At 41.1% G+C, this 25,727-nt stretch overlaps 4 protein-coding genes across 4 annotated transcripts; 1 reads left to right on the top strand and 3 right to left on the bottom strand.

Annotated features, from left to right (window-relative positions):
* Positions 1-2,428: 2,428 nt before the first annotated feature.
* On the bottom strand, positions 2,429-3,328 carry LOC119486494 (histone H1-like). The gene has a single exon (XM_037766643.1). It carries the CDS (start codon positions 3,208-3,210, stop codon positions 2,608-2,610), a length of 603 nt encoding a protein of 200 aa, XP_037622571.1. The 5' UTR covers positions 3,211-3,328; the 3' UTR covers positions 2,429-2,607.
* Positions 3,329-6,889: 3,561 nt separating this feature from the next.
* LOC119486524 (histone H2B 1.2-like) lies at positions 6,890-7,328 on the top strand. The gene has a single exon (XM_037766682.1). It carries the CDS (start codon positions 6,910-6,912, stop codon positions 7,279-7,281), a length of 372 nt encoding a protein of 123 aa, XP_037622610.1. The 5' UTR covers positions 6,890-6,909; the 3' UTR covers positions 7,282-7,328.
* Positions 7,329-8,177: 849 nt separating this feature from the next.
* On the bottom strand, positions 8,178-8,646 carry LOC119486534 (histone H4). Its single transcript, XM_037766693.1, has one exon. The coding sequence runs from the start codon at positions 8,622-8,624 to the stop codon at positions 8,313-8,315; it is 312 nt and encodes a 103-aa protein (XP_037622621.1). The 5' UTR covers positions 8,625-8,646; the 3' UTR covers positions 8,178-8,312.
* Positions 8,587-9,231, bottom strand: LOC119486527 (histone H3-like). The gene has a single exon (XM_037766685.1). The coding sequence runs from the start codon at positions 8,902-8,904 to the stop codon at positions 8,587-8,589; it is 318 nt and encodes a 105-aa protein (XP_037622613.1). The 5' UTR covers positions 8,905-9,231.
* Positions 9,232-25,727: the final 16,496 nt, after the last annotated feature.

Raw genomic sequence — 25,727 nt, 5'->3', positions numbered from 1 at the left:
ATCCTTCAGTTCTATCGTTGCTATGGATACCAGTTTGATTACGTTTGAAAATATGAATGTAATGATTTCTGATTATTCCTAAAATATAGCAAAGAAAAGTACACTTTACACTAAGGAGATTTGTCAAGTATTTCTTATCAACATGGGAGTGGACACATAATGCTGCACAACACAAAGTAACAGCAGAAAAATAATATAAAAGTTATAAAAACTTGAAACTGTAGTGTTCTGGTTCAATCTCAACATGCTCATCAACTTTATTTTCCAGCAGCAGCAGGCAGCGACGTACATGAAACCTGCCTTGGCGAAGGCCTGCGCTCTCCGAGTGCACTTCTAGTTTCATATGATGCCAGTATCAGTAAAAGTAATGGCCCCACCTTTAAATAAAAGGCTACAGTCAGCAGCCCGTTAGCTTAGCGTAGCACAAAGACTACAAAACAGCTAGCCTGTAATTAATAGTAAGGAAATCTGCTTACTAGCACCTGTAAAGCTCAGTAATTAAAGGGACTGTTTGTAACTTTTTAAGCATATAAATGTACCGGGACGGGACACATATGCACGCTCGAATGTGGCTGAAGTCACTGCTCCTCTGCCTGCTTGCCTTCCCTCAGACAGCGCGCGTTCTCGCTGTCTCGCTCCACCTCTAGACGTGAACGCGCGCTCACTCCACACTGCAGGAGAGTTAGTAGCTCTGAGAATATCTAGTGAATGTAGAGTGGACGTTTGTGCAGAAACAACTGCTGCAGCTCCTCCAGACCAACAGAGGTTTCCCGTGTCTTGTGAAGTGACGGGGCTCTGCAGCGAGAAACGTTATCGTCTCCGACCGGGTGCCGGTGTCTTCCTGCTCACTCCGGCTGTGGTCGAGAGACGGCAACGTTACTCGCTGCGGAGCCTCGCTGCTTCAGAGCCCCGGCACCGACGCTGAGGCAGGAAAAGCCAACACTAGGATCAGCACTGATTCATGGAGAGACCTTCGTCTGGTCAGCTAACATTACTGCCAAGCAGCTGAAATATAGAGTGATATTGTGGTTTTAGCTGACGTGTGTCTCCTCACTCTTTTGAGCGATGCTCGTTCATGTCTATATAGAGCGAGCAAGCGCGAGCCCGACGCTGACACACAGGTGTCGCTGTTAAGAAGCATTTCTGAAAGTTACAAATAGTCCCTTTAACACAAAGTCTGGCACATGACCACCCGTAACGTGGCGAGACATATAAAGAGATAATTAGTGAGTAAGTAATGCTTTAACTTGGCATAGAGCAAAATTAATTTTCGGCACCATTGGGTTTACCAATTCAAGGAATTATGGAAATTGCTAACCTGTGCCACAATTACAAAGCAGTTCACGCTGATACCTTCACTCCAACAGTTTATTTCCCCGGGTAGACACCCCAATTATGTTCATAATAACCATACAAAACTGCCATAACTGTGACAATGCTTACATTTGCTTCTCCAGAGGTGTCATAGCACGAAAACACAGCTGAAGCTAATATAATTCATTATGGATCAGATTGGTTTACACAAGTTAATGAGCAAGCATTGGTGAGTGTTACCGTCAGGATCGGGTAATTGGTACCCTGACTCAAACTTACCCATTATTCATTTTATTAGCAGCTGCAGCTGCGTCCACCCTGCTGTGACATGTAAAGGGTCTGTTGGAGATGTAGAGAAACAGACGTGCAGTGTAGTGGAGTGTCGCCATTTTCAAGGGAGAGGAATATGATTATCAAAGATTGTCACTGCTTTTAAAAAAAAATGAGGGCTGTCAGTCGCTTAAAATATTAAATCATGATTAATCACATGATTGTCCGCAGTTAATCGTGATTAATCGCAAATTAATTGCACATTTTTTATCTGTTCCAAATGTACATTCAAGAGAGATTTGTCAAGTATTTAATACTCTTATCAACATGGGAGTGGAACAATATGCTTGCTTTATGCAAATGTATGTATATATCAGTGGCGGCTGGTGAATTTGGGGAGAACAGGAGGAAAACCAACCCACGACGTCATGTTATTTTATTAAGTTATTTCTCATATTTTGCACTTGCTCCTCCATTTTATGTATGGACTCAGTGCTGCTTGATATATGGTTTTATACATTATTTAGTGCTATTCTTTACAGGCTCCTTAGCTTTACTGTCAGCCTTCAGATGTGGAGATTTATAGTGCATTGGTCATGTTGTGCTGCCCACATTCAACTGAGTTTGAAATATTGTAATATTTATATTATTAAAAAAAGGGAAATGTGAAGACAGCAAATAATTGCATATTATATTATCCCCTCACATAGCTACAAAACTCACTAATACAGTATGTAATACAGGAAACACTTTTAAGATCAGATGGCTGGCTGTCCTATGAGGTCTATTTATTTGTCATACTATTTGTAAGTTTCATCTAGGCCCAAGTATTTTTTAATCATTGTAATAAATAAGTGAAAAGCCCTAGTTTATTTCTCCTCCTAGCTCCAAATATAATATTATGTTTATGTCTGCAGTTAATGTCAACAGTAATAATAAACAGGTAATCACTCTTTAAGGATGATGTGGGTGGCTCTTAAAAGAGCCTTTTTTGTCGGAGTGTTTGTTCAGACTGAGAACAGCTCACTTCTTCTTGGGTGCTGCTTTCTTGGCTTTGGGTTTGGCAACCTTCTTAGCGGGAGCTTTCTTGACTGCAGCGGCCTTTTTGACCACCTTCTTGGGACGCTTGGTCACCTTGGGAGCCTTAGTCGCCTTCTTGGGGCTCTTGGCTGGTTTCTTGGCCGCTGCGAGTTTCTTCGCCTTCTTCGGGGATTTCTTCGCGGCTACCGGCTTCTTCACCGTCTTGGGCTTTTTGGCCGCTGCGGGTTTCTTGGCTGCGGGCTTCTTGGCTTTAGGAGCGGCTTTCTTGGCTGGCTTCTCTGCAGCCTGCTTGCTGACCTTGAAGGAGCCGGAGGCCCCGGTCCCCTTGAGCTGGACCAGAGTCCCATTAGCCACCAGGGTCTTGATGTTGGTCTTGACGCGGGCCTTGTTCTTGTCCACATCGTAGCCTCCGGCAGCCAGAGCCTTCTTGACGGCGGCCAGAGACACGCCGCTCCGCTCCTTGGATGCGGCCACAGCTTTAACGATGAGGTCTCTGACGCTGGGGCCAGTCTTCTTCGGTCTAGAGACCTTCTTCTTGGCTGCTTTGGCCGCCGGGGCGGCTTGAACTGGAGCTACTTCTGCCATTTCCTCCTGAAGTTTAGTTCCTCTTCACGACAACACGAGAGTGAGACTGGACTGTTGAAGAGCTCGGAGCAGGGGGCTGCACTTAAACACACCATGAGAACCGTGGAGACTCAACCCAGCCCGTGGTTCCTCTGAGCATCTGAAAGCCGTGCCACTTGTGTTTTCTCTTCACTGATAAAACACTCAAAACATCATGTGGGAGAAGTGCTGAAGGCTGACAGTGAATGGAGCCGATAGCAGACTTGTGTCTCTTCATATTCAAGTCATGTAGAGCTCTGATGCTCTCTGCATTTTGTTTTTGGAGCCTCCAAACCTCACCTATCACCGCCGTGGCCAGCACTGCTCAGCGGCTTTTCTCTCTCATTTCTCTCCTAAAATGATTTAAAATGCATCAGAGCTCCATCAAAAGACGTTTTCCAACTGGCCCACATGTTTGTTCAGGAACTCAATGTAAAAACAACCATCTGCTGTTGATGAGTGTTTAATAAAGTGCAGTTATTGAGGGAGCAGCAAACACACTGATGATGGCCGAGGCTTATGGTGCAGTTTAGCCAGACTTCCTATCAGAGCTGCTCGCTGTGACTGTGAACATGTCCTCTGCTGAGGACTGATTTTAATATAAATAGTTAATAGTTTATATTAATGAAAACTAATCTACAAAATAAATGTCGCCTGTCTGGGATAGTAGTAAGTGGATTTAAATATTACAGTAACACAGTTTCACTGATACATACTGTATATGGGCCATTCTACCGAATTGGTGCAAAGTCAGAGTTGTAAACATTTTGAAATTTCTATCTTTACTTCCCAAAACTTTATATATATATATATATATATATATATTGACTTTATCTAGGGTACCAATATCTAATGAAAGATCAGTAAATTTTGGTATTGTATTTTCAGACTGGATTGGAATGTTTTTCTTATCCCTAAATTTCTCACTACCTAAACATAGTAATACACTACCATCAAAAAGTTTTATATTAACCTAACCTTAAGATTGTGTTTCCATCCCTCCTCTAATGAATATTTTTACATATTTTTCTAGAAAATTACAATTTAAAATTTTTTTTATGTTCAATTCATAAGGTTCATCAAAATCTAAATGCAATCTTTCTTTGTAAAATGCACAACGCTGATAATATTTATTTCAGAGTTAAGGATTGATTAAATTGAACATACATTTAACCAATCAGTATCATAACATTTCAGTTGATAACTCAATATACCTTATTTTTTACAAAATACCCACTGTTTCCGTAGTGACTGCACTGTTTCGGTAGACCACAGTGTTTTGTTTGCAAGGTTATATCATATTCCCTCAACCTTATTGCTTAATAATAAATTATAACATGCCTTATGCCTTGGAAATATTACAAACACAAATGTTTTATGAGCAATAGAATGCAATTTATTATTGAAGACAGAACAACTGTGGTCCAATTGTATCCAATGGTGCATAAGTTTATTTTTTAAAAAGAACGGTTGAATGACAAATGTAATAAACTCAGCGCATTAAGCAATCATTTTTAAAAAAGAGTATTCTCCTTGTCTTCTTAAAGCACAGGAACCCTCTAGTTTTACATGACACCAGTGGAGGAGTTAATTTAAAGCAACTGGACTTTGTCTGTTTAGTCAAGAGGACATTTTCATCAATCTGTTCCATATTGATGAAGCCTCTTGGATGTGAGACTACAAGATATCCAGTGATCTGGACCAATGAGAACCTTTACAGAGATGATGCTGAGTTTAACATACTTGTGATTCTCAGCATGCGAAATAACTGTTCCACACATAATTATCCCAGTTACTGTAATTGTTAGCTTATCCAAGCAACAAATCATTTTAGGTAACAATCCTCAATGCAGTCCCTCAGACTGGACTCGATGCAGTCCCTCAGACTGCTCAGTGCAGTCCCTCAGACTGGCCTCAGTCCCTCAGACTGGCCTCAATGTAATCCCTCAGACTGGCCTCAATGCTGTATCTCATGCTAGCTTCACTGCAGTCCTTTAGACTGGCCTCAATGCAGCCCCAGATCCTGATACTGTCCTTTATGTTGGCCCTTGTACAGGCCCTAGTATCAATACCCCTCATGCTGACCCTGACACTGTCTCAGTTGCTAGCCCTAACTCACCTTTAAATATACTTTCAACCATTATTGAGTTATGTCTCTCTGTTGACATGTCAATGCTGGGCACTTTCAATAGAGTTTAAGATTGTTCAGAGAGCTTTCCGTGTCATTTTCGCCACAAATATATATTCAGGATTCTTTAGCTGATAATTTGCAGCTTGAAAAAGACCAAAACTGCTGCATTAGCATTATGAGGCAGTACATAGTAGCTGGACGCAGTAGTGGCCTTTCCTTGCACATCAAGCAGCTTTTTGGCAAAGATACCCAATGGATGAGGGCATGGACTGTGGTTCGACACATATCCTTTGGATGGTTCAAAATAAACATTAGGCTTTTTTCCCCCCTTAAAAACTCTATTTCTTCAGTTTTATTTTCATTGTGTTTCTCTATACCGTAAAGGTTTTGAAACAGGGTTTTGAACTTAGAATTCCTGGTTGCAACATTTTTTGTGTTGTTCTTGCACAGATGTAATGATATTTTTTCACTTTACTTAAAGGAGCAGTGTGTAGCATTTAGGGGGATCTTTTGACAGAAATGATATATAATATTAATAAGTATGTTTTTTCTTTAATGCTATTTGATATAATCTTGAATTTCTACAACCGATGATTATTTCAACAGCTGCTCCACAGCTGACTGCCAGTATTACCCTTCCTGCCATTATTATATTATATTACAATACACTACAATACAATTATTGACCAAAGGATTTGTTTACACACATAAGATGCATTAGCCACAAAACAATTATTGTTTATTATACATGTATGTTATATACTTACTAGAAAATAGTCATTATATTATATATTATATAGATATGAATGGATTACATGGTAATATATTTTTTTCATTGTTTCCAGTCATTCCCAACAGCCTTTACTGGTGCAAAATATAGTATATCACAGATCACATGGTTAAGATCATAGCTGCCTGTTTTACACTCTTTGATCACCAGGGGGTTTCATGCACATAAAGCCTCGAGAAATGAACCCTTTTCCAAACCAATTTCCTGGAAAGCTTCAATGCTTCATGAAGCTTCAGCTCGCCATCACTAGTTGTTTGTCTTTACTTCCTGTTCTTGTCAGTGAATTAAACTCTTTTCATACCTCTGTTCCATACAGTAAATAACTCTGCACTTTCTGTAGGCCTTTATTTTGATGCCAATACCTTTGTACTTTTACTTAAGTAACATTTTTACTGCAGGACTTTTACTTGTAAGAGAGAACTTCTATACTCTGTTGTTGCTCCTTTTACTTGAGAAGGCTACACGATCTAAAGTAATTCTTCCACCACTGGTCAGTACCAAAAACTTCCATTTCGCAACTAAACTCTAAACTATCAACTTGTGAAGTGATGTTTGTCTTTACTTTCTGTTCTCGTCAGTGAATAAAACACTTTTCACACCTCTGTTATCTACAGTAAATAACTCAGGGAGGGTTAACTGTTAACTGCACCAATCAGGTGCGAGCAACAGCACAGTCAGATTTGCATCGAGTGGATATAAATAAATCAGTCTGTCATCTAAGAGGCATCGTTTGATTCAATAGAAATCCCAGCTGATAATCATGCCGGACCCCGTCAAAGCGCCCAAGAAGGGCTCAAAGAAAGCCGTCACCAAGACCGCCAGCAAGACCGGCAAGAAGAGGAGAAAGTCCAGGAAGGAGAGCTACGCCATCTACGTGTACAAGGTGATGAAGCAGGTCCACCCAGACACCGGCATCTCCTCCAAAGCCATGGGCATCATGAACTCCTTTGTGGGCGACATCTTTGAGCGCATCGCCGGTGAGGCCTCCCGTCTGGCTCACTACAACAAGCGCTCCACCATCACTTCCAGGGAGATCCAGACCGCTGTCCGCCTGCTGCTGCCCGGTGAGCTGGCAAAGCACGCCGTGTCTGAGGGAACCAAGGCTGTGACCAAGTACACCAGCTCCAAGTAAAGCTGCTGCTAAACCAACAACACAAAGGCTCTTTTAAGAGCCACCCACTACATCTAAAGACATGTTCCTGTCCTTAAAGCTTTATAAATACATTTTGAACCATGCAAAAACAATACAGTTCAATGTGTGCAAAGGAAGCAACTATATGAAATGCCCTATGGTGCTTATGTTACTGTTATTGCAGTGTAGAATTAAAGCTACAATGTGTACCCCATCAGTCGTTCACTAAACATCCACTTAGTCCCATAGTTGGTTTTTTTTAATACATGTCGTCATTGATGTTCAAACTGTATCCTACATGCTGTTTCTTGTATAAGATACAAGTATACTCTCCCAGTTGTCTCTCACATTTGGTGTTTTTTTCTGCTTCATAGTATTTACAACTTACAGAGACACTGGACTCAGACCTATACTTGTCTTATTGTTGTTTTAGGCCTATATTATAGAATGCTGAAGCTTCTGCTTCAGATCACAACAAAATTGTATTACTGGAAGTACTAGCATGGGCTACATGTTTATATTATTCTTACATATCTTGAATATAAAATATGACCTTTCTGTATATATCCATGCATTTCTTTATCGATTACTCTGAACAATTCTGGCTCTATGTATTGCAACATTCCTCCATCTCTCTTGGTCATTGTGCGCAATAAAACTGCCAACATAATCCACACTAGTGTCCCTATAGCTATAATCAAAACACCATCCATACAAACTGGAAATGACAACAATTAATGATCAAATGTTCAAGACCAACATATAGCAATAGAAAATTTGCCTCAATAACTGTTCTTTCCCCCCAGGTGGGCTACCTCATCATTCCCATCTTTTTAGCTTATTCCTCATGTTTCATATGAGCTTGCACCTGTTGAACAATAACACAGAAACCACGATACTATAATTAATTTTATAATGATTTGAATGGTAACGGTTTGTTATAACATTGTAACAGGAGGTCAGCTCTTCATGTTGAGTAAGTGGTTGGCCCTTAAAAGGGCCTTTAGTGTTCATAAAGCAACAGAGTGTGTTTATCCACCGAAGCCGTACAGAGTGCGTCCCTGTCTCTTCAGAGCATACACCACATCCATGGCGGTCACGGTCTTCCTCTTGGCGTGCTCGGTGTAGGTGACGGCATCACGGATCACATTCTCCAGGAACACCTTCAACACACCGCGGGTCTCCTCGTAGATCAGACCGGAGATACGCTTCACTCCACCACGGCGAGCCAGACGGCGGATAGCGGGCTTGGTGATTCCCTGGATGTTATCACGGAGGACTTTACGGTGACGCTTTGCGCCTCCTTTACCGAGTCCTTTTCCTCCTTTGCCTCTTCCACTCATCGTTGCAGATCAATGCGGAGCTCTGGAAGCGCAGGTCGGTCTTGAAGTCCTGAGCGATTTCTCTCACCAGGCGCTGGAAGGGCAGCTTGCGGATCAGCAGCTCCGTGGATTTCTGGTAGCGACGGATCTCTCTCAGAGCCACGGTACCGGGCCTGTAACGGTGAGGCTTCTTCACGCCGCCGGTGGCCGGGGCGCTCTTACGGGCAGCCTTGGTGGCCAGCTGCTTCCTGGGGGCTTTGCCTCCGGTAGACTTACGAGCGGTCTGCTTGGTTCTTGCCATGACTTCTTCTTTCTCTGTTCAGGAGGTGTAGTAGCTCCAATGAAGAGACACGCTGCTCTTAAACTGTGAAATGGTGACGCTGCTTCAGACCTCCGGCTCCTGATTGGTGAGGGGCTCCTCCTGGAGCTCAGCACCGCCCAGAGGAGCGACCCACCGCCCGAAGCTACGCTGCTGATTGGTGGGAAATCCTTTCAAAGTGTCCGCCAACATTCAGAGCGGGCCGCCCTCTGCTGCTCTGCTGGAAGCCTCTTCTCTGGTTGGTCTGTCAGCAAGTCTCGCTCCGCGGACATATAAAGGAGCTTTCTGCTGGTGGAGCAACACTTTTTATTAGTCTCCACTACTGAAAACATCTCACGATGAGCGGAAGAGGCAAAACCGGCGGCTTTTGATATTCTTAATATATATTAATATTGGTCTTTATATAATATTGATATATATTGAAGTATCGGAAAAAGAGAACAGCATCGCTGCACTCTCTTCCGCCTCAGCGCCCGGCTGGGCAGCTGGCCACCATGCCCCCCCTCGCCAGTCGTCCCCTACAATATGCGACAAAGTTCGGTCAATTTTGGGTTCGGCTGAGATTCACCGGAGACGGTGATCCTCCGAGCCGTGACTATGTTGGTGAAACACTTCTTTTCGATTCCTGCTGGATCAACACCTCAGACGTGTACTCATTCATTGCTCTGCCAAACAAAAGAGATTTTGAACTATGTTTCCTCCAGGAAGCCCCCCTCAGACGGTTCCTGGATATACAAACCTCCAAAAAAACGGACCCCAAATGGAAAGACTGGTCTCTTGAATCGTCCATTCAAATGGACTCTACAACATTAGTCGTTAAATTCTGGACCGGTAGGGTGCCAGATCATGACATTGAGTTGTACCTGCGCAGATATTGCGACATCTTGCACACCAACAAACCGGTGGACAGATTCGGTATCTGGTATGGGGTCCGCAGGTACAAAGTTAAAATAAGAAAAGACGCTAACGGAGAGTTTATCTCCATCCCTAACTCCATCTCCCTGGGTCCGTACAACGGACGCATCATATACCCCGGACAGACAATCAGCTGCTTCATCTGCCACTCTGCAGACCACCAGGTGAAGCAGTGTCCTTCGGTGAAGTGTTGGAGATGTGGTGGTCTGGGTCACAAGGCCAAGGACTGCACCGAGGAGAGTCAGTGCAGCCTGTGTGGAAAAAAAGGCCACACATTCTTCAGCTGCCCAGCCTCATACTCAAACAAGGCGAGATTACAACAGCATCCCGGTCCTTCCTCAGCCTCGCAGAATCATGGCCCTCCGCCAGCCCTCCAGAAGCAGCCTGGCCCTCCGCCAGCCCTCCAGCAGCAGCAGCAGCAGCAGCCTGGCCCTCCGCCAGCCCTCCAGAAGCAGCAGAAGCAGCCTGGCCCTCCGCCAGCCCTCCAGAAGCAGCCTGGCCCTCCGCCAGCCCTCCAGCAGCAGCAGCAGCAGCAGCCTGGCCCTCCGCCAGCTCTCCAGCAGCAGCAACAGAAGCAGCCTGGCCCTCCGCCAGCTCTCCAGCAGCAGCAGAAGCAGCCTGGCCCTCCGCCAGCTCTCCAGCAGCAGCAGCAGCAGAAGCAGCCTGGCCCTCCGCCAGCCCTCCAGCAGCAGCAGCAGCAGAAGCAGCCTGGCCCTCCGCCAGCCCTCCAGCAGCAGCAGCAGCAGAAGCAGCCTGGCCCTCCGCCAGCCCTCCAGCAGCACTCTGGCCCTCCAGCCACCAACTCCCGGAGACAGCCTGGTCCTCCACCAGATGCTAGACAACAGTCTGGTCATCATCCTCCCACTCTACAACAGACCTACAACCAGTCAGCCCTCAGAGACCGTCAGCCCTCTGCCTCTCTGCCGGGAGAAGCTCCTCTCCCCCCACGGCAGCCCGGTGCTGAGCCTCCTGCTCCCCAGCGAGGTCCACCTCAACGCGACCCTCCACCTGCAGCTGAGCACCCCCCTTTAGCTCTTTCGGATGATCTCTCTTCCCTGTCAGGTGAAGAGAGATTGCAGATCGAGAGCGATGTCGAAAGTAGCGACGATCGTGAGTACGAGAGTGCGAGCGAGAGCCCGAGCTCTGATTTTAGCTCACCGGGTCTAACGGCTGGCCAGCGAACCAGCAGCACCCCCCTCCAGTCCCCCTCTAACCCAGACACCTCCGACTCCTTTTCCCCCACACCCGAGTTCCCTGCACCCAAGACACAGAACGAAGCACCACTCCAATTAACAAAAAAAAAAAAAAAAAAGACCATCTAATTTCACAAACCAAAATAAAACAAAACGGCTAGACGATAAGCCTACACCTTAGCTCCCCACCACTCCACTATGGGCTTTCTTAAAATCGCTACCTGGAACGCTCGTGGGGTGCAGTCCCAAACTTTTAGAGAGAAAAAAATTAACTTTTTATTGAAAACCGATTTTGACATTTTGTGCACACAAGAGCTCAGACTGAACAGCATCGAGGACTCTGAGAACGTGTGCAAACTTTGGAACAAAGGTAAGGCTTTTATATCTATCGGTGAAAACAGAGCAGACGGAGTAGGGGTATTTTTTAAAACATTTGATGTGACAGTTCTAAAAAGAAGAGACCTCATCCCAGGGAGACTTTTAATGTTGGACTGTATGTATAGAGGGGAGAAATACAGAATCATTAATGTATACACTGCCCCTGGTAAAGCAAAAAAAATCTGCCTATTTAAAAGACTCAGAGAGCTGCTCACCATCGGTTTTAAAATTATTTTGTGTGGAGATTTTAATACAATAACGGAGGAAAATGACAGGTGTGGTCCAAATGATTTTAAATTAAGCTCCGAAGGGAGACTTTTGAAAGAAATCTGTGTGGAGGCCAAATTGACTGATGTATGTAGAGCTTTTAATCCATTCGGGAACGAATTCACACGGTTTGATAAAAAAACAAAAACAAGAATCGACCGAATATATGTTTCATCAGATTTTAATGTAAATGTGTATGCTACGGCACTAAATGACCTCTCTGATCACCTCTTAGTTAAAACTTCCGTGACTTCCAGAGCCTCCGAAAAAAGAGGCTTCTGGAAGCTCAACTCCCAGTGCCTCAAAGACACCAATGTATTGACAGAAATGAAACAGGAAATACACAAAATTATACAACTAAATATTATTACAAAATCTGATATTAAATTATGGGAAATATTAAAATATAGAATAAAAGACTTCTTTAAATTTAAATGTAGAGAGTTAAATAAGACAAAAAATATAAAATATGACACACTAATGAATCAATATATATTATTAAAACATAAGAAACAAAAATCTAAAACCGATGAAGACCTTATATCAAGTATAAAAACACAAATAGATAGTTTTAATCATGAATTATTATATAGTATTTATAAACAATCAGAAGTGGATAACAGAGGAAACTTGATCCATGCTATCAAATCAGGACAAAAACGAACTCAAAGTAAATTTATAAAATATATAAAAAATAAAAACGGTGAATCCGTACACTGTGAAAAACAGAAAAGAGAGGTGATCAGAGAACAATGTATTGACGCATATAAAAATATTGATGTTGATGTAGGTTGTATTAAAACGTTATTAGAATCAGTCCCGAAATACAGCTCGTCAGACTTCTCTGGTCTGACTGGAGAGATCAGGAGAGAGGAGGTGATGGAGGCCATCCAACAGATGAACACTGGTAAAAGTCCTGGCCCAGATGGGCTGCCTACAGAGTTCTACCAGTTGTACATGGATGATGTGGTAAACCTCCTCACCTCCATGTTTAACGAAGGTCTGAAAAGTACATGTATGGGGGACTCCTTTTATCAAGGAGTTTTATGTTTGATTTATAAAAAGGGTGACGACTCGGACCTCGATAATTACAGGCATATAACTATTATGAATACCGACTATAAAATATTAGCTAAAATAATTATGAATAGATTAAATGATATATTAGATAAAATAATAGATAAAGAACAAACCTGTGCTATCAAAGGTCGTTTAATGTGGGATAATCTAAGTATACTTAGAGAAATCATACACAAACCAGACAAAAAAGGTTTCTACATAATCAGCCTTGATCAAAAGAAGGCCTTCGATTACGTCTCCAGAGACTACCTCTGGGCCGTGATGGAATCATACGGCTTTCCTGAGACATTCATTGAAATGGTTAAATGCCTGTACACCAAATCAAATATTTGTATAAATGTAAACGGTGTTTTAACTGACCCCTTTGAAGTGGAGAGAGGTGTAAAGCAGGGCTGCCCTCTGAGCCCCGCTTTGTACATCCTAGCCATAAGCCCCTTAATCAAGAAAATCAACTCAGACAGTTTAATCGCCGGTACAAGGGTAGGGCACATGCCCAAAACTACATCCATCGCGTACGCAGATGACATAACTGTTATTATTAAAAACCAGTTAGAGATGGATGCTTTAACAAATAATCTGTCTCTATATGAACTTGCATCTGGAGCCAAATTAAATCATAATAAAACTGAGGGAGTTTGGATCGGAGCTGAGAGGGACAGACAAAATATTAACATCAAAGTTAATCAAGAAATTAAAATACTGGGCGTATCCTTTTGTAATAGAGAATGTAGTGAAAGAAACTGGGAAAACAAACTATGTGACATCAAAGAAGAGGTGAAAAAATGGGAAAACAAGAGCACTAATTATAAAACAAGAGTTAACATCGTCAAAACCTTCATCCTATCCAAACTCCTCTTCCTAGCCAACATCTTCCCTCCATCCAACAAAATGATAATTAAATTAAATAAACAGTGTGTTAATTTAATCTGTTGTACAACCAGGGAAGTAACTAAAAGAGAACTAATGTATAAAAGCAAAGAATACGGGGGGTTAGGAGCTGTTGAGCTGGGGAGTAGACTGCATATAGCTTTTATTAAAAATGTCTCTGCTGCCATCTGCAGGAAGGCTCTCTGGGTTGGAGATGTCTCCATGTGGAGAAAGAGGAGAGGTAGAGCCAGACAAGGCCCTGATTATAAATTGATATATGGAGACTTCATCTCACAATACCAAGATTTGCAGATTGACTGGAATGGCTTACCAAGTAAAATGATATTCAAAAAAATAAATGATTCTAAATATGGTGGCCTAATAAAACATAAATATTTAACTGATACTGAAAGTACTGAAGTAATTAAAACATTGAAAACTAAAAACCTCTCAGAGAGCATTCGAGATGTGCGGTGGCTGATATCTGTTAACAGACTTGCGGTAAGAGCTGTTGTCTCATGGAGTTGTTACGTTACTACAAAAACATGTCCCATGATTTATTGTAACGAAGACGAGACACAGCAACACCTGCTCATGGACTGTTACAGAGCTCAGGAGGTCTGGTCCATGCTCCAAGGCCTCGGCCTGGCTCATGAAGTCGGTTATAAATCTGTGATGTATGGTTTGTTGGATGAAAAGATGTCTGTAAAACAAAAAGAACTTTCACAACTAATTATTAGCATCACTTGCTTCAAGCTATGGAAAACAAGGTGCGTCATGGTCTTGGAACAGACTGTGATTGACAGCGATACCGTTGTGAAGCAAATACTGACTGACCTCAGAAGGAGGAGAACTTTGGACAAGAACCAGATCCTCCCATGGAGCCAACTGGACTTCTGATACCCTGTATTTTGTGATGTTTACCCTGAACATTGTGATGTTACCCTGTATATTGTGATGTTACCCTGTATATTGTGATGTTACCCATGCCCCAGAGCCCGGTCCCTCCGGTTCCGGCCTTTCTCAATTGACCTCTAACCTTGTGCGCTCAAGGAGGCACTTTTAACGAACAATCAATGACTTCTCCACATAGCACTTTATTTGCATAACTGTCTTTTCTTTTTGTATTCTTCTATTGTAATCCATGTCACATCCTATGTATATTCACTAAATTCCTGTAAACTTGTAAAAATTTAATAAAGTCTTTATAAAAAAAAAAAAAAAAAAAAAAAAAAAAAAGCAAAACCGGCGGAAAGACCAGAGCTAAGGCAAAGACCCGCTCTTCCCGTGCTGGGCTCCAGTTCCCAGTCGGTCGTGTTCACAGGCATCTGCGTAAAGGAAACTATGCGCAGCGTGTGGGTGCCGGCGCCCCCGTCTACCTGGCGGCTGTGCTGGAGTACCTGACCGCTGAGATCCTGGAGTTGGCTGGAAACGCTGCCCGCGACAACAAGAAGACCCGTATCATCCCCCGTCACCTGCAGCTGGCTGTCCGCAACGACGAGGAGCTCAACAAGCTGCTGGGCGGAGTGACCATCGCTCAGGGCGGCGTGCTGCCCAACATCCAGGCTGTTCTGCTGCCCAAGAAGACCGAGAAGGCCGCCAAGTCCAAGTAAAGCTGGAGACTCGCTGACTGCTGGAAACCAGCCCCCAAAAGGCTCTTTTAAGAGCCAAACACTCCCAAGATAAAGAGCTCTGGTCCTCATGTCTCTAATGCACCAACGAAAAGTAATGATGTTCAATGTAGGCTATAAATAATTTGATAAAGAGGCTCATTCTTGTGTTGATTAAAATTTCAGTGGATCAACGATAGTCGTCTGTCATACTGTGCAGAAATGCATTAATAGATTTAATAGTTGATACAAATAAATACAGAATTAAAAGGGAAACTTGAACAACAGTAAATAAATAAAGGAATGAACACAAAGATTAATTGATTAATTAATTTAAACTGAAATATGATTTTTTGTCACATTTTACCAATCAATTAATTGCTACATTTATTTGGAATATTATTTTATCTACATTTAATGACATTTCTCTATTCATCAATTCATTTATTTTTTATTTCGATACGTTCAATCCTTCGTAGGATCTGCTCAGATTCAGTTCCAGTTATAATTCCAGCCGTCAACATATTTTATTCAAAGTGTTATAATAACTCACCTTCTCTCTGTAATGCTGCCGAACTGTCAGAAGTTGTCCATGTGTGTGACACTATGGTCCTGCTCAGAACGGGTACCTTCTTTCCAGATTGTATTACAATATCGAGACATTGATAGTAGGTTCCCTGCTCATATTTGATTTGGATGGAAAACAAACAAGATACATATTTTGAACTGTACTCAAGTTATTAAAACCTTGTTTGAGATGTTGTCATGGTTCATTTCATATATGTGGGGCATTTGTCATGCTACTGTAAATGTGTTTATCTTTCTTTTGTTATGCAAACAACATTCAAAACTAATGCGCTAATTTCTTGACCACCGTCTTTATCATTTTTGCAGTTACGACTGAGACTAACCATTATTTTCGTTATCAATTACTATGATGATTAGTTTTTGGATCTAAAAAATGTCAGGAAATAGTGAAAAAATGTCTAGAGTGCATCCAGGTAACCTCTTCAAATGACTTGTTTTATCCAACCAGCAGTCCAAAACCTAAACATATTCCTCTCACAATTATATCAGAGAGGAATAATATAAACAAATTATAATAGAGAAAAGCAGAAAATCTTTACATTGGAGATGCTGGAACCAGAAAATGACTTAAACCATCGATCTTTTATTTACATAGTTGATGATTCATTTTGTATTAATCAACTGATCAACTCATCATTTCAACTCTATTTGCACATTTTTTCCAAAGTCTGAAATATACATGAAGAGATCTAGTATTATATAAAGTCGGTCATAAAAGCTGTATAACTGTAGCTTTAAGAGCAGTTACTGCTGCAAACTGGATAGTCTCAAAAAACAATTGAAATCTGACAGGTTGCATTGCAAACAACCAGTTTCAAATCCAAAACCACACATATCTCCTATATTTAACCAGGTAAAACACTCTTTGAGATTAAATTCTCTTTTCCAAGAGTGACCCGGTCAAGAGGGCAGCACAGACATTGTTACAACAATAAAACAAACAATAGAAGCAGACAAATACAACAGTCACAGACCACGAGTGAATGAGCATGACATCCTGTTTGTATGCAACACAAAAAAATGTGCTATAATACACAAACAGGTCAACTTCAAAACATTTCAGTGAGAAAATCAAATGCAATCACATCGACCTATAGTGCCACTTTCTCGATCCTTTAAAATGGACTTAAATTTCCCCATAATAATCAGCTCTGACAATTTCAGGTCCTTCTGTACATTATTCCAGGAAGAAGGAGCAGCGTATTTAAAAGTTTTTTTGGCTAGCTCTGTTCTAACCTATGGGACCAACATCTATAGAACATTGTTATAGAGCGGACCATATTGAATTCGGTTTGTGCACATGCATGTACACAGATACGAAGGAACCAGTCCAAGGAGCGATTTATATATAAGAGCACCCAATGTGAAAGTCTGCGGACATACAGAGATGGCCATCCAGCAGACGTATACAGTGTACAGTGGTGAACCGGATTTCCACAGCCAGTAATAAAACGTAAAGCACAATGGTATACAGTATCCAGCTTCTTTAGGCACTGGTCAGGTACATTCATATAGAGCAGATCACCGTAATCCCATAAAGGTAAAAAAGTGGCTTAAATCAAATGTTTTCCATAAAGGCAAAAAAGTGGCTTAAATCAAATGTTTCCTAGCCTGGAGGGAGAAGCAGGATTTGTTTCTAAAAAAGAACCCCAATTTAATTTTCCGTTTGGAAACCATGTTTTCAATGTGTGATTTGAAAGACAATTTCTGATCGATAATGATACCTAAATACTTATATGTTGGGAGCATTTCAATATCCAAGCCTTGATCAGTTGAGACCTTACCAAGATTAGATGGTAATTTTTGCCATTAGAGAATAGCATGAATTTGGAATTTAACACCAATTTAAGTTGAGTCAAATGCGACTGAACCACATCAAAGGCAGTCTGCAGAAATTCAAGGATCTGTACTACTAAAGAAGATGAGAAATAGATAACTGTATCGTCTGCATAAAGATGGAAAGCAGCATTTGATAAGTTATCAAAAAAAATATTTACATACAGTATATGGAAAACAGCAGTGGTCCTAGTATGGAACCCTGGGGGACGCATTTAGATACAGGGAGAAAGGAAGAAGAAGACACAGCAGACTGGACACATTGTGTTCTGGCTGACAGGTAATTGGAAAACCAACCTACAGCATGCCCAGATAAGCCAATATTGTAAAGTCTATCTGCCAGATTGACATGGTCAACTGTGTCAAAAACTTTTGACAAATAAAGGGCTGCACAATATTTTTTGCAGTCCAGTGCCTTAATTATGTCGTTCACCACTTTAATAGCCGCCTTTGTTGTGCTGTGTTGTTCTCTAAAACTTGACTGATATTGTGATAAAATACAGTTTGTGTCCAAGAATTCTTTAAGCTGTTCACTTACTAACTTTTCAAGGACCTTGGCTAAAACACACAGTTTAGAGATCGGCCTATAGTTATTAACTACGGACAGATCCCCTCCTTTCAGCAAAGGGAGGACATGGGCAGATTTCCATATGTTAGGAATCTCATTTCTGGAAAGAATAAGATTGAAAATATGAGTCAGCGGTTCTGCTATAAAGTTTACAGCTAGCTTGAGAAAGAGGGGATCAAGCTTGTCAGGACCCGCAGAATTGTTTGTGTCCAGAGTCATTAATGCTCCATGGACTTCTGTCACATTAAAAAGAGTAAAAGTGAACAGTTGAGCCCCACAGTTAATTGGAGGTGGTGAAGAGTGAGCCCTCTGCTCCTTCGGATGGTTTTGACTCGGATGTACTGACTCAAATAGGGAGCCTGAAGAAACAAAATGTTCATTAAAACAGTTTAGAATGGCAGATTTATCAGGTATAGTACCTGTGTCTTTCACAATGCAGACTGGCCACTCAGAAGTAGCTGCATTTCCAAAAGAAGATTTTATTACTTTCCATAATTTTTTAGGAACATTTAAATTACTTGTAGTTTTAGAAAGGTAGTAGTCAGATTTAGCCTTTCTAACAAGAGAGGTAAAACGATTTCGGAGCTGTCTAAAAATTAGCCAGTCAGCCTGGGATCTAGATCTTCTGGCCTTATCCCAGGCAACATCCCTTTCTTTTAAAAGACTGGACAGCTGAGGTGAAAACTGAGGATTGTTTTGGCCTTTCACCCTAAATTTGCGGAAAGGAGCATGTTTATTTATAATTTCCATAAAAGCATCATAAAAGAATTTCCATGCCAGTTCTTCATCATTAATGAGAGAGATTCTGTTCCAGTCAAAGTTCCATGAATCACGAATAAAAGTTTGCTCACAGAAATGCTTAAAAACAATTTGTGGTCTTGACTTTTGGAGCTTAGCTTGACTGACTATAGCAATACCACAGTGATTGCTAATATCATTGGCAAAAATTCCAATACGCAAAAATGTATGAGGGGCATTAGTTAAAAAAAAATCAAAAAGAGAGGATTTCTCTGGGCATTTAAGATTTGGACGAGTTGAGCTATTGATTAGTTGAGTGAGATTAAATGAGTCACATGTAAATTTAAAACTGTCAGAGACAGAGGACGACCAGTCCCAGTTAAAATCTCCAGCAAGGAGTATCTCATTAAAATCTAAAGTTGATAGCTGTGTATTCCATGATGATAAAGCCTCAGTGATTGCTGAGGGGGGTCTATAACAACCTAAAACAGTGATAAAATGACCAAAGTTTCAAAGCAAGAAGTTCAAACTGTCTGCTGAGAGACACTGATGATAGAATGGTGGCATGAAATTTGTTTTTCACATAAATGGCCACACCACCACCTTTTCTGGGAAGGTCACAATGAAAAACCTTGTAACTATTAATTTCAATGTCTTTGTCTGTTATGGATTTGTTTAGCCATGTTTCAGACAAAACCAGAACATCAGTATCAGAGGATTTGGCCAAAATTTTCACTAGATCCAAGGAGACTTCTGACATTTAGGTGAATAATGCCAAGCCCAGATCTAGCTTTGAAATCACCAGGGGTAGCCGAACAATTAAAATCTGGGCCAGGGTTAGGTTGAATATTCCCTGATATCACAAGCAAGAGAACAATAAAGAATTTCCTTTTCACCGAGTTTTGTGTTGGCACAGAATGGTTATTCATAACCCTCGGACTATTTAGGGGATAAAAGTGGAATGAGAACAACCAGTCTATGCTGTCCTCACTCAAAGTTGTTGCAGGCAACGTGTTTTTCAGCTATACAGCCAGCTCAACAATATATTCTCCAGCATTGCATTCTCCAAGGAACAGACGAGTTGTTGTATTTGGCAGGATTTAATGGAGGAAAATATGTAATATTGTAAAACTGAAAAAGAGCACAAAATACAAACATCAGATAAATGTGCTTGTAAGTACTAAATAATATATCAATAGAGAAAAGATCACTAGCATAACTAACAGGTGCATAAAAGTATGTTTACACAAGAACCAATGCTTTAAACATCAATAAATCTCTATGTAGTTGAAAACAAACTAACTATCAAAATACTGTACTCAACCTAAGAAATGGTGACATAAACATGTTCACATAACTGTGATTAGTGAATAACTTACAGATGAAGCCGGTTTTGTGGATTTAAAGCACAGGATTAAGAAGATTGTACACAGATGATTCCCTGAGCAAAAAGGAGCTTCCTGAACACCACTTCCTGTTATTCTTTGTTTACAATGACCTCACTTCCTCTTCAGTACAGCTATTTGCAGACGCCACTAGGGGGTGCCAAAGGACATACAAAGGGAACACTTTACACTGGTTCCAATACACAGTCATATGTACTAAATAGGTGAATAAGATAAGGTAGAGTCATGAGATCCTCAGTAATCTGATTGATCCAATTTGGAGATGTCCTAAAAGAAATAAAATCCCAGTTTGTGTCTTTCCGGGGGACAAGATGAGGCACATTTCTGTCTCCACACCTTTTACCTACCTCACGTGAATACAGCACAGTCAATAAAAGCAAAAGAGGTGCTGAAAGAAACATGCTGATCGGCATGTAGCTGAGAGCCGGGATACTAAAGAAAACCAAGTCAGTGCAGTAAGAAACCGATCCGGGTTTTCCGTCCCCCTGAGTCAGATGATGACATTACGTGACGTCTCACGTAAACAGGAACTCAAACCTGGCAAAGCAGCACTGTGGATAAATTAATTAAAATCAGGACCATCAGTGCCAAAAAAGAAGCACTTTCCTTTGTCCTGAGAAGTATGAGCCCATCAAATCAAGCGATGTTTCGGCATCCAGCTCCGAGAAGTGAAAAGGTTCCGTGGTCCAAATGGGCGGAGCGATCCTCTAGAATCGCCTAGAATGTAAGCAACTCTTGACTTCACACACGTTAAAACCGGTGCTATGTGGTGGTATTATCCGAACAACTCACGAAATGTATCGGTATTGACAGAAAAACAACGGATGTCACTCAGATAACAGTACAACAGTCATGCAGACAAAGAGACAGGTAGAGGCATGCTGCTGCCATCTTGGACGGTACCATTACCGGCCGTATAAAAATGATCCACATATAATATGAGATTTTCACACCACACAAACAAAAAAGCCCTTTATAACTGACCAAGCGGCGGTATTTGACAAGTTGAGAGTGAGAAAATTATGCTATATGAGCTAGATCAACGCACATTTTATGGACTATTTCAATCTTTGTAAATTGCATATTCTTTTTATAGTTTGTAGTGTGAACTTTTGCACATTTCTTGGACAATTTTTAACATTTTATCACAAAACTACCACTTCTAAAAAGTGCACAGCTCTACAAATTCAATTCAGATATATTGTACATATTGTATAATATTTTTTCATATTGTTATTGAAATACTTCTTTTATTCCATATGTTTCTACCCAGCAGATAAAATATATAAAGCAACAATGAAGTGATTACACGAAAATACATCAATTAATTATTCTGAAATGGGCCATTCTGCATGAGTAGCTACTTTTACTTTTGGCACATTAAGTATATTTTGATTTGAATACTTTTTTTACTTTTACTTGGGTCAATATTTCAAGGACTTTGCAGGACTTTTACTTGTAACAGAGTATTGTTACATTGTGGTGTTGCTCCTTTTACTTGAGAAGGTAACAAGATCTAAAGTACTTCTTCCACCGCAGGTCAGTACCAACAACTTCCATATCACATCAAAACTATCAACTTGTGAAATTCTGTCTTTAATCCTGTTTTGTCAGTGAATAAATCTCTTTTGATACCTCTGTTCCCTACAGTGAATACATCTGAGGGTTTTCTGTTTAGTGCATGTTCAGTCCCAGTCAGGAGGCAACCAATGGGCAGCAAGCAACAGCACAGTAACATTTGCATCGAGTGGATACAAATAGACCATTCTGTGTGTTTAGAATGGTCTAATGGTCAAAGCACATATTCGTCTTTGGAGCTTGTTGTAGTAAACATGTGTCACGTAGAAGAACTCTTCATCCCTTTAAGAAAAAAAAAATGAATAAAAATGTCAGGTTTTACGGGATGGTGCAGCTGATGCGAGATCTTCAAACTTCAATATTTCCACGTGAATACAACAACATAAACATAAACAGACACTTATTTGTGTTGTAAATCTGATGGTCTGAAGTACACGGACAGTGTGGTCACAAGTTAATCTGGCTGCCTTCTGCGTCTCAGAGCGACTATTTAGCGGATGATATTTGAGATAAATATGACATTCACCTGTGACCACCCCAGTGCTGGTGGCGCATTGGAGGAAACCTCCGTCTGTCTCACAAGCTGTGATTTTGGTATGAGTTCAAATCCCGTAAAACCTGACATTTTTATTCATTTTTTTTTCTTAAAGGGATGAAGAGTTCTTCTACGTGACACATGTTTACTACAACAAGCTCCAAAGACGAATATGTGTATTTAGAAACTTGTATTAGCTTACAGGAAGAGCGACGCTGCTCTTCCTGATTTCAACATATTCATCATAACAAGCAACGTTTCAAACGCGAGCAGAATATAGCGGACACGTTTCCACAAACAAGACTCCAAAGCTCCAAAGACGAATCCGGTATGTTTAAACATTGTAATGAAATACTAAACAAAGAGGCGGTCACGAGGACAGCTACGTATTCTCTTCCTGCTTTCAACAGCTGCCGTAACTACGACAACCACAGACTCATTCAGCTGAAAGTCGCCAGTTAACAGGGTCGCCTGATAAACCGTAACACCTGCCACTACGAATCCAAATTTAATGTATTCAGGGTCATATTTCCTCACCACACGCTTCGGAGCTTTTACTGGCGCAGGGTTGTCTCCCACATCACTTTTTCGCTTTAAAAAGCGATCCATTTTGTCTCACTGCATCCAAGAACGTTAGCTAGCTAACAGTGGCAAACACGTTTATCTCTACCTGATGATGTTTGGTGTTTTTACACAAGGCCTATTAAAGGAGGTTGGGTCACACTTAATCAACGCGTCTTCGGGGTACCGCACATGCGCAGTAATATCTGCTCTGCACTCGCCGAAATTGAGCCGATCGCAACGCACGACCGTAGCTCCAGTTACACTGCGCATGTGTTATACCCAATACAAGACCCGTGTCCGTCCGTGTCTCAGCCTCCTTCAATAGGCTTTGGTTTTACGGCAGCTGGCATCTTACCTCCTTTAGGTTTTACCTGTTCACTTTGCTAAATAATGATAAAAAAGTAATCTAGTACCACTGCCTCCGCGGCCCACTAGATGGCGCTCTGAGGCCCACCGGTGGGCCGCGGCCCACTGGTAGAATCTACTCTATTCACCTGTAGTGTCTTGCAAAATATATGGAATATTACAATCCATATCTTTAAAGGCCGTTTTCTCAGAATGAGTCAGAAATCTCCACTTCAGTAGCATTTACATCCACCAAACTTTCCATTTTCATTCTTATCTATAATCTGAAGGTTACTGCTGTTTGTTCATATATCATTCATAGCCTGATTTATAGAACATTTTATTCCTAAAAACATATAATATATAATATATTTTTATTGATATATTAGAGTCAAAGGTTTTTACATAGGGAACTTTGGATATGTCTTTTTATCACTCCATAAATCAGAAACAAAGAATTTTGATCCTGGCTGTTCAGATTCCTGTTCTGTAAATGTATGCACATTAGCACATATTTAAAAAGATAATGCCTTATTGGCATATTAAACATAACATTTCAGAAAACGGGTAATAAAGAATGTCTTAATGTAAGTAATCAACTGGAGAGGTTTCATGGTGATATCTATTAGTGGTGGTGGTATTTTTACCCTATTCACCTTATTATAATGGGGTGTCCCCATTAATGGAATGGTTTATGACATACGATGGAATAGAAAATCACTCACAGACAAAAAGCCTACACTTGCTCTCTGTACCTTTCACTTGTACAGCATGGTCAACCATCATGCCTTGTGGTCTGCCAGAGAAGTCAGCAGCTTTGTTGACCAGGGCTTCTTTGAAGGCCTGCAGCCCGTTGATGACGACCGCTGTTCTGCCCTCATCAGAGAGTCCCCTTCTTTGACTAGACAGACAGATAACTCTTCACACACTGCAGACAATAAATGGAGGCTTTATTTTGCACCACCGTTATTATTGCCAGCATGACAAAGGAGTAAAACTGAAATGAAAAAGGATATAAAGGAAACAATGAGTAGTGCATCACACATAAAAAACATGGTTTAAATTAGCCATCCACACAAAATATAAACATAGATATAAATATGGACATCTTATAAAAGCAGTACTCACAGACAATGCTTCTAAAAGGGATTCCAAAAGAAGATGGATGTAAATACTGACTAGATAGGTTCAAAATGTGCTTCTACTCAGGAATGCAAGGAAAAACAAAGATGGCGGCTAGGGTCAAAGATCAAAGGTCACAGGTCACAGGTCAACAGATAAAGCCTGTCGTAAAATAAACAGCACCCCCTAGTGGCTGCAGAAATTAACTGAAAGTTCCTTTCCTCAGGCCAGAACAACCGCAGGCCTGTGACCAATGAAAAGGCTAGCGTTTGGCCAGCTGATGACAGAGACACAATAGATTAGAACTACTGGGAGTTAGGTGATTGACCTTTGTTTAGTGCAATCATCAGCCAATGTAAAGAGTTATTATATAAGTATATATTAGTAGGAGTAGCAGTAGCAGTGGAATGAGAGACCTTATTTTTAAGCACATATTACAGATATATCCACTTTGAAAGATAATTCTCAACTAACACACCTCCTCTGGATTTAAATGCTGTTAAAGAATGGAGTGTATGATGACAGAATAAGTCACCCTAGATGAATGTCTTGGGTCATTCTGGGTAAAGAGGGGTGTCTCATTACCCTGTCTGGGTTTCTTTCATAACAATAACCCTCTAGCTGTACATTATTCCGCTTATTACATGGCTACTTACTTAAGAAATCAATAACTTGACACAAAAATGTTCCCCCAGAGTCCGACATCAGAACTGCGCTCATTGTAACGGTCTGCTATGCATAGCAACAGTCCGCTATACATAGCAACGGTCTGCTATAAAGAAATAACGAGTATTCAACACAGCCGTGTAATGACATTATTTAACTTTACCCTCTCCAGATCTGCAATAGGGCTCTCCAGATTGAGTTGCAACACATTTCCAAAGAAGGGGATGGGTCGAGGGCCTGGAGGGAAATCTTTGGCCCTGTGACTTTACAAGCAAACACAACCTTTGCACAGTCATGTGGCCTGCAGTTTTGTTGACCTAAAGGTAATGCACCAGTAGATAAGTGAATGCCAATGACGCAACAGATAAAACAACTTAAATTGTAGAGACGTGCCAAATGTTCCTCACTGATCCTCAGTCCTGTCTGATGCGATGAACCTTCTATGATAGATTTACCTTCTTAATACCCAGAGTATAAAGGAGGGATTACATAACGCATGTAGCAGCCTGTGTTGGGAACACCTCGGAATGCTTTCCAACATGTCTCTGG

The sequence above is a fragment of the Sebastes umbrosus genome, chromosome 4, assembly GCF_015220745.1.
Source record: "Sebastes umbrosus isolate fSebUmb1 chromosome 4, fSebUmb1.pri, whole genome shotgun sequence".
Classification (NCBI taxonomy): domain Eukaryota; kingdom Metazoa; phylum Chordata; class Actinopteri; order Perciformes; family Sebastidae; genus Sebastes; species Sebastes umbrosus.
Note: the sequence above shows the minus strand (reverse complement) of the source record. Positions and strands in the feature narration are given on the sequence as shown.

Bases quoted from the DNA above. Each gene is read 5' to 3' on its own strand.
- LOC119486494 (XM_037766643.1), bottom strand. From the start codon at position 3,210: ATGGCAGAAGTAGCTCCAGTTCAAGCCGCCCCGGCGGCCAAAGCAGCC.
- LOC119486524 (XM_037766682.1), top strand. From the start codon at position 6,910: ATGCCGGACCCCGTCAAAGCGCCCAAGAAGGGCTCAAAGAAAGCCGTC.
- LOC119486534 (XM_037766693.1), bottom strand. From the start codon at position 8,624: ATGAGTGGAAGAGGCAAAGGAGGAAAAGGACTCGGTAAAGGAGGCGCA.
- LOC119486527 (XM_037766685.1), bottom strand. From the start codon at position 8,904: ATGGCAAGAACCAAGCAGACCGCTCGTAAGTCTACCGGAGGCAAAGCC.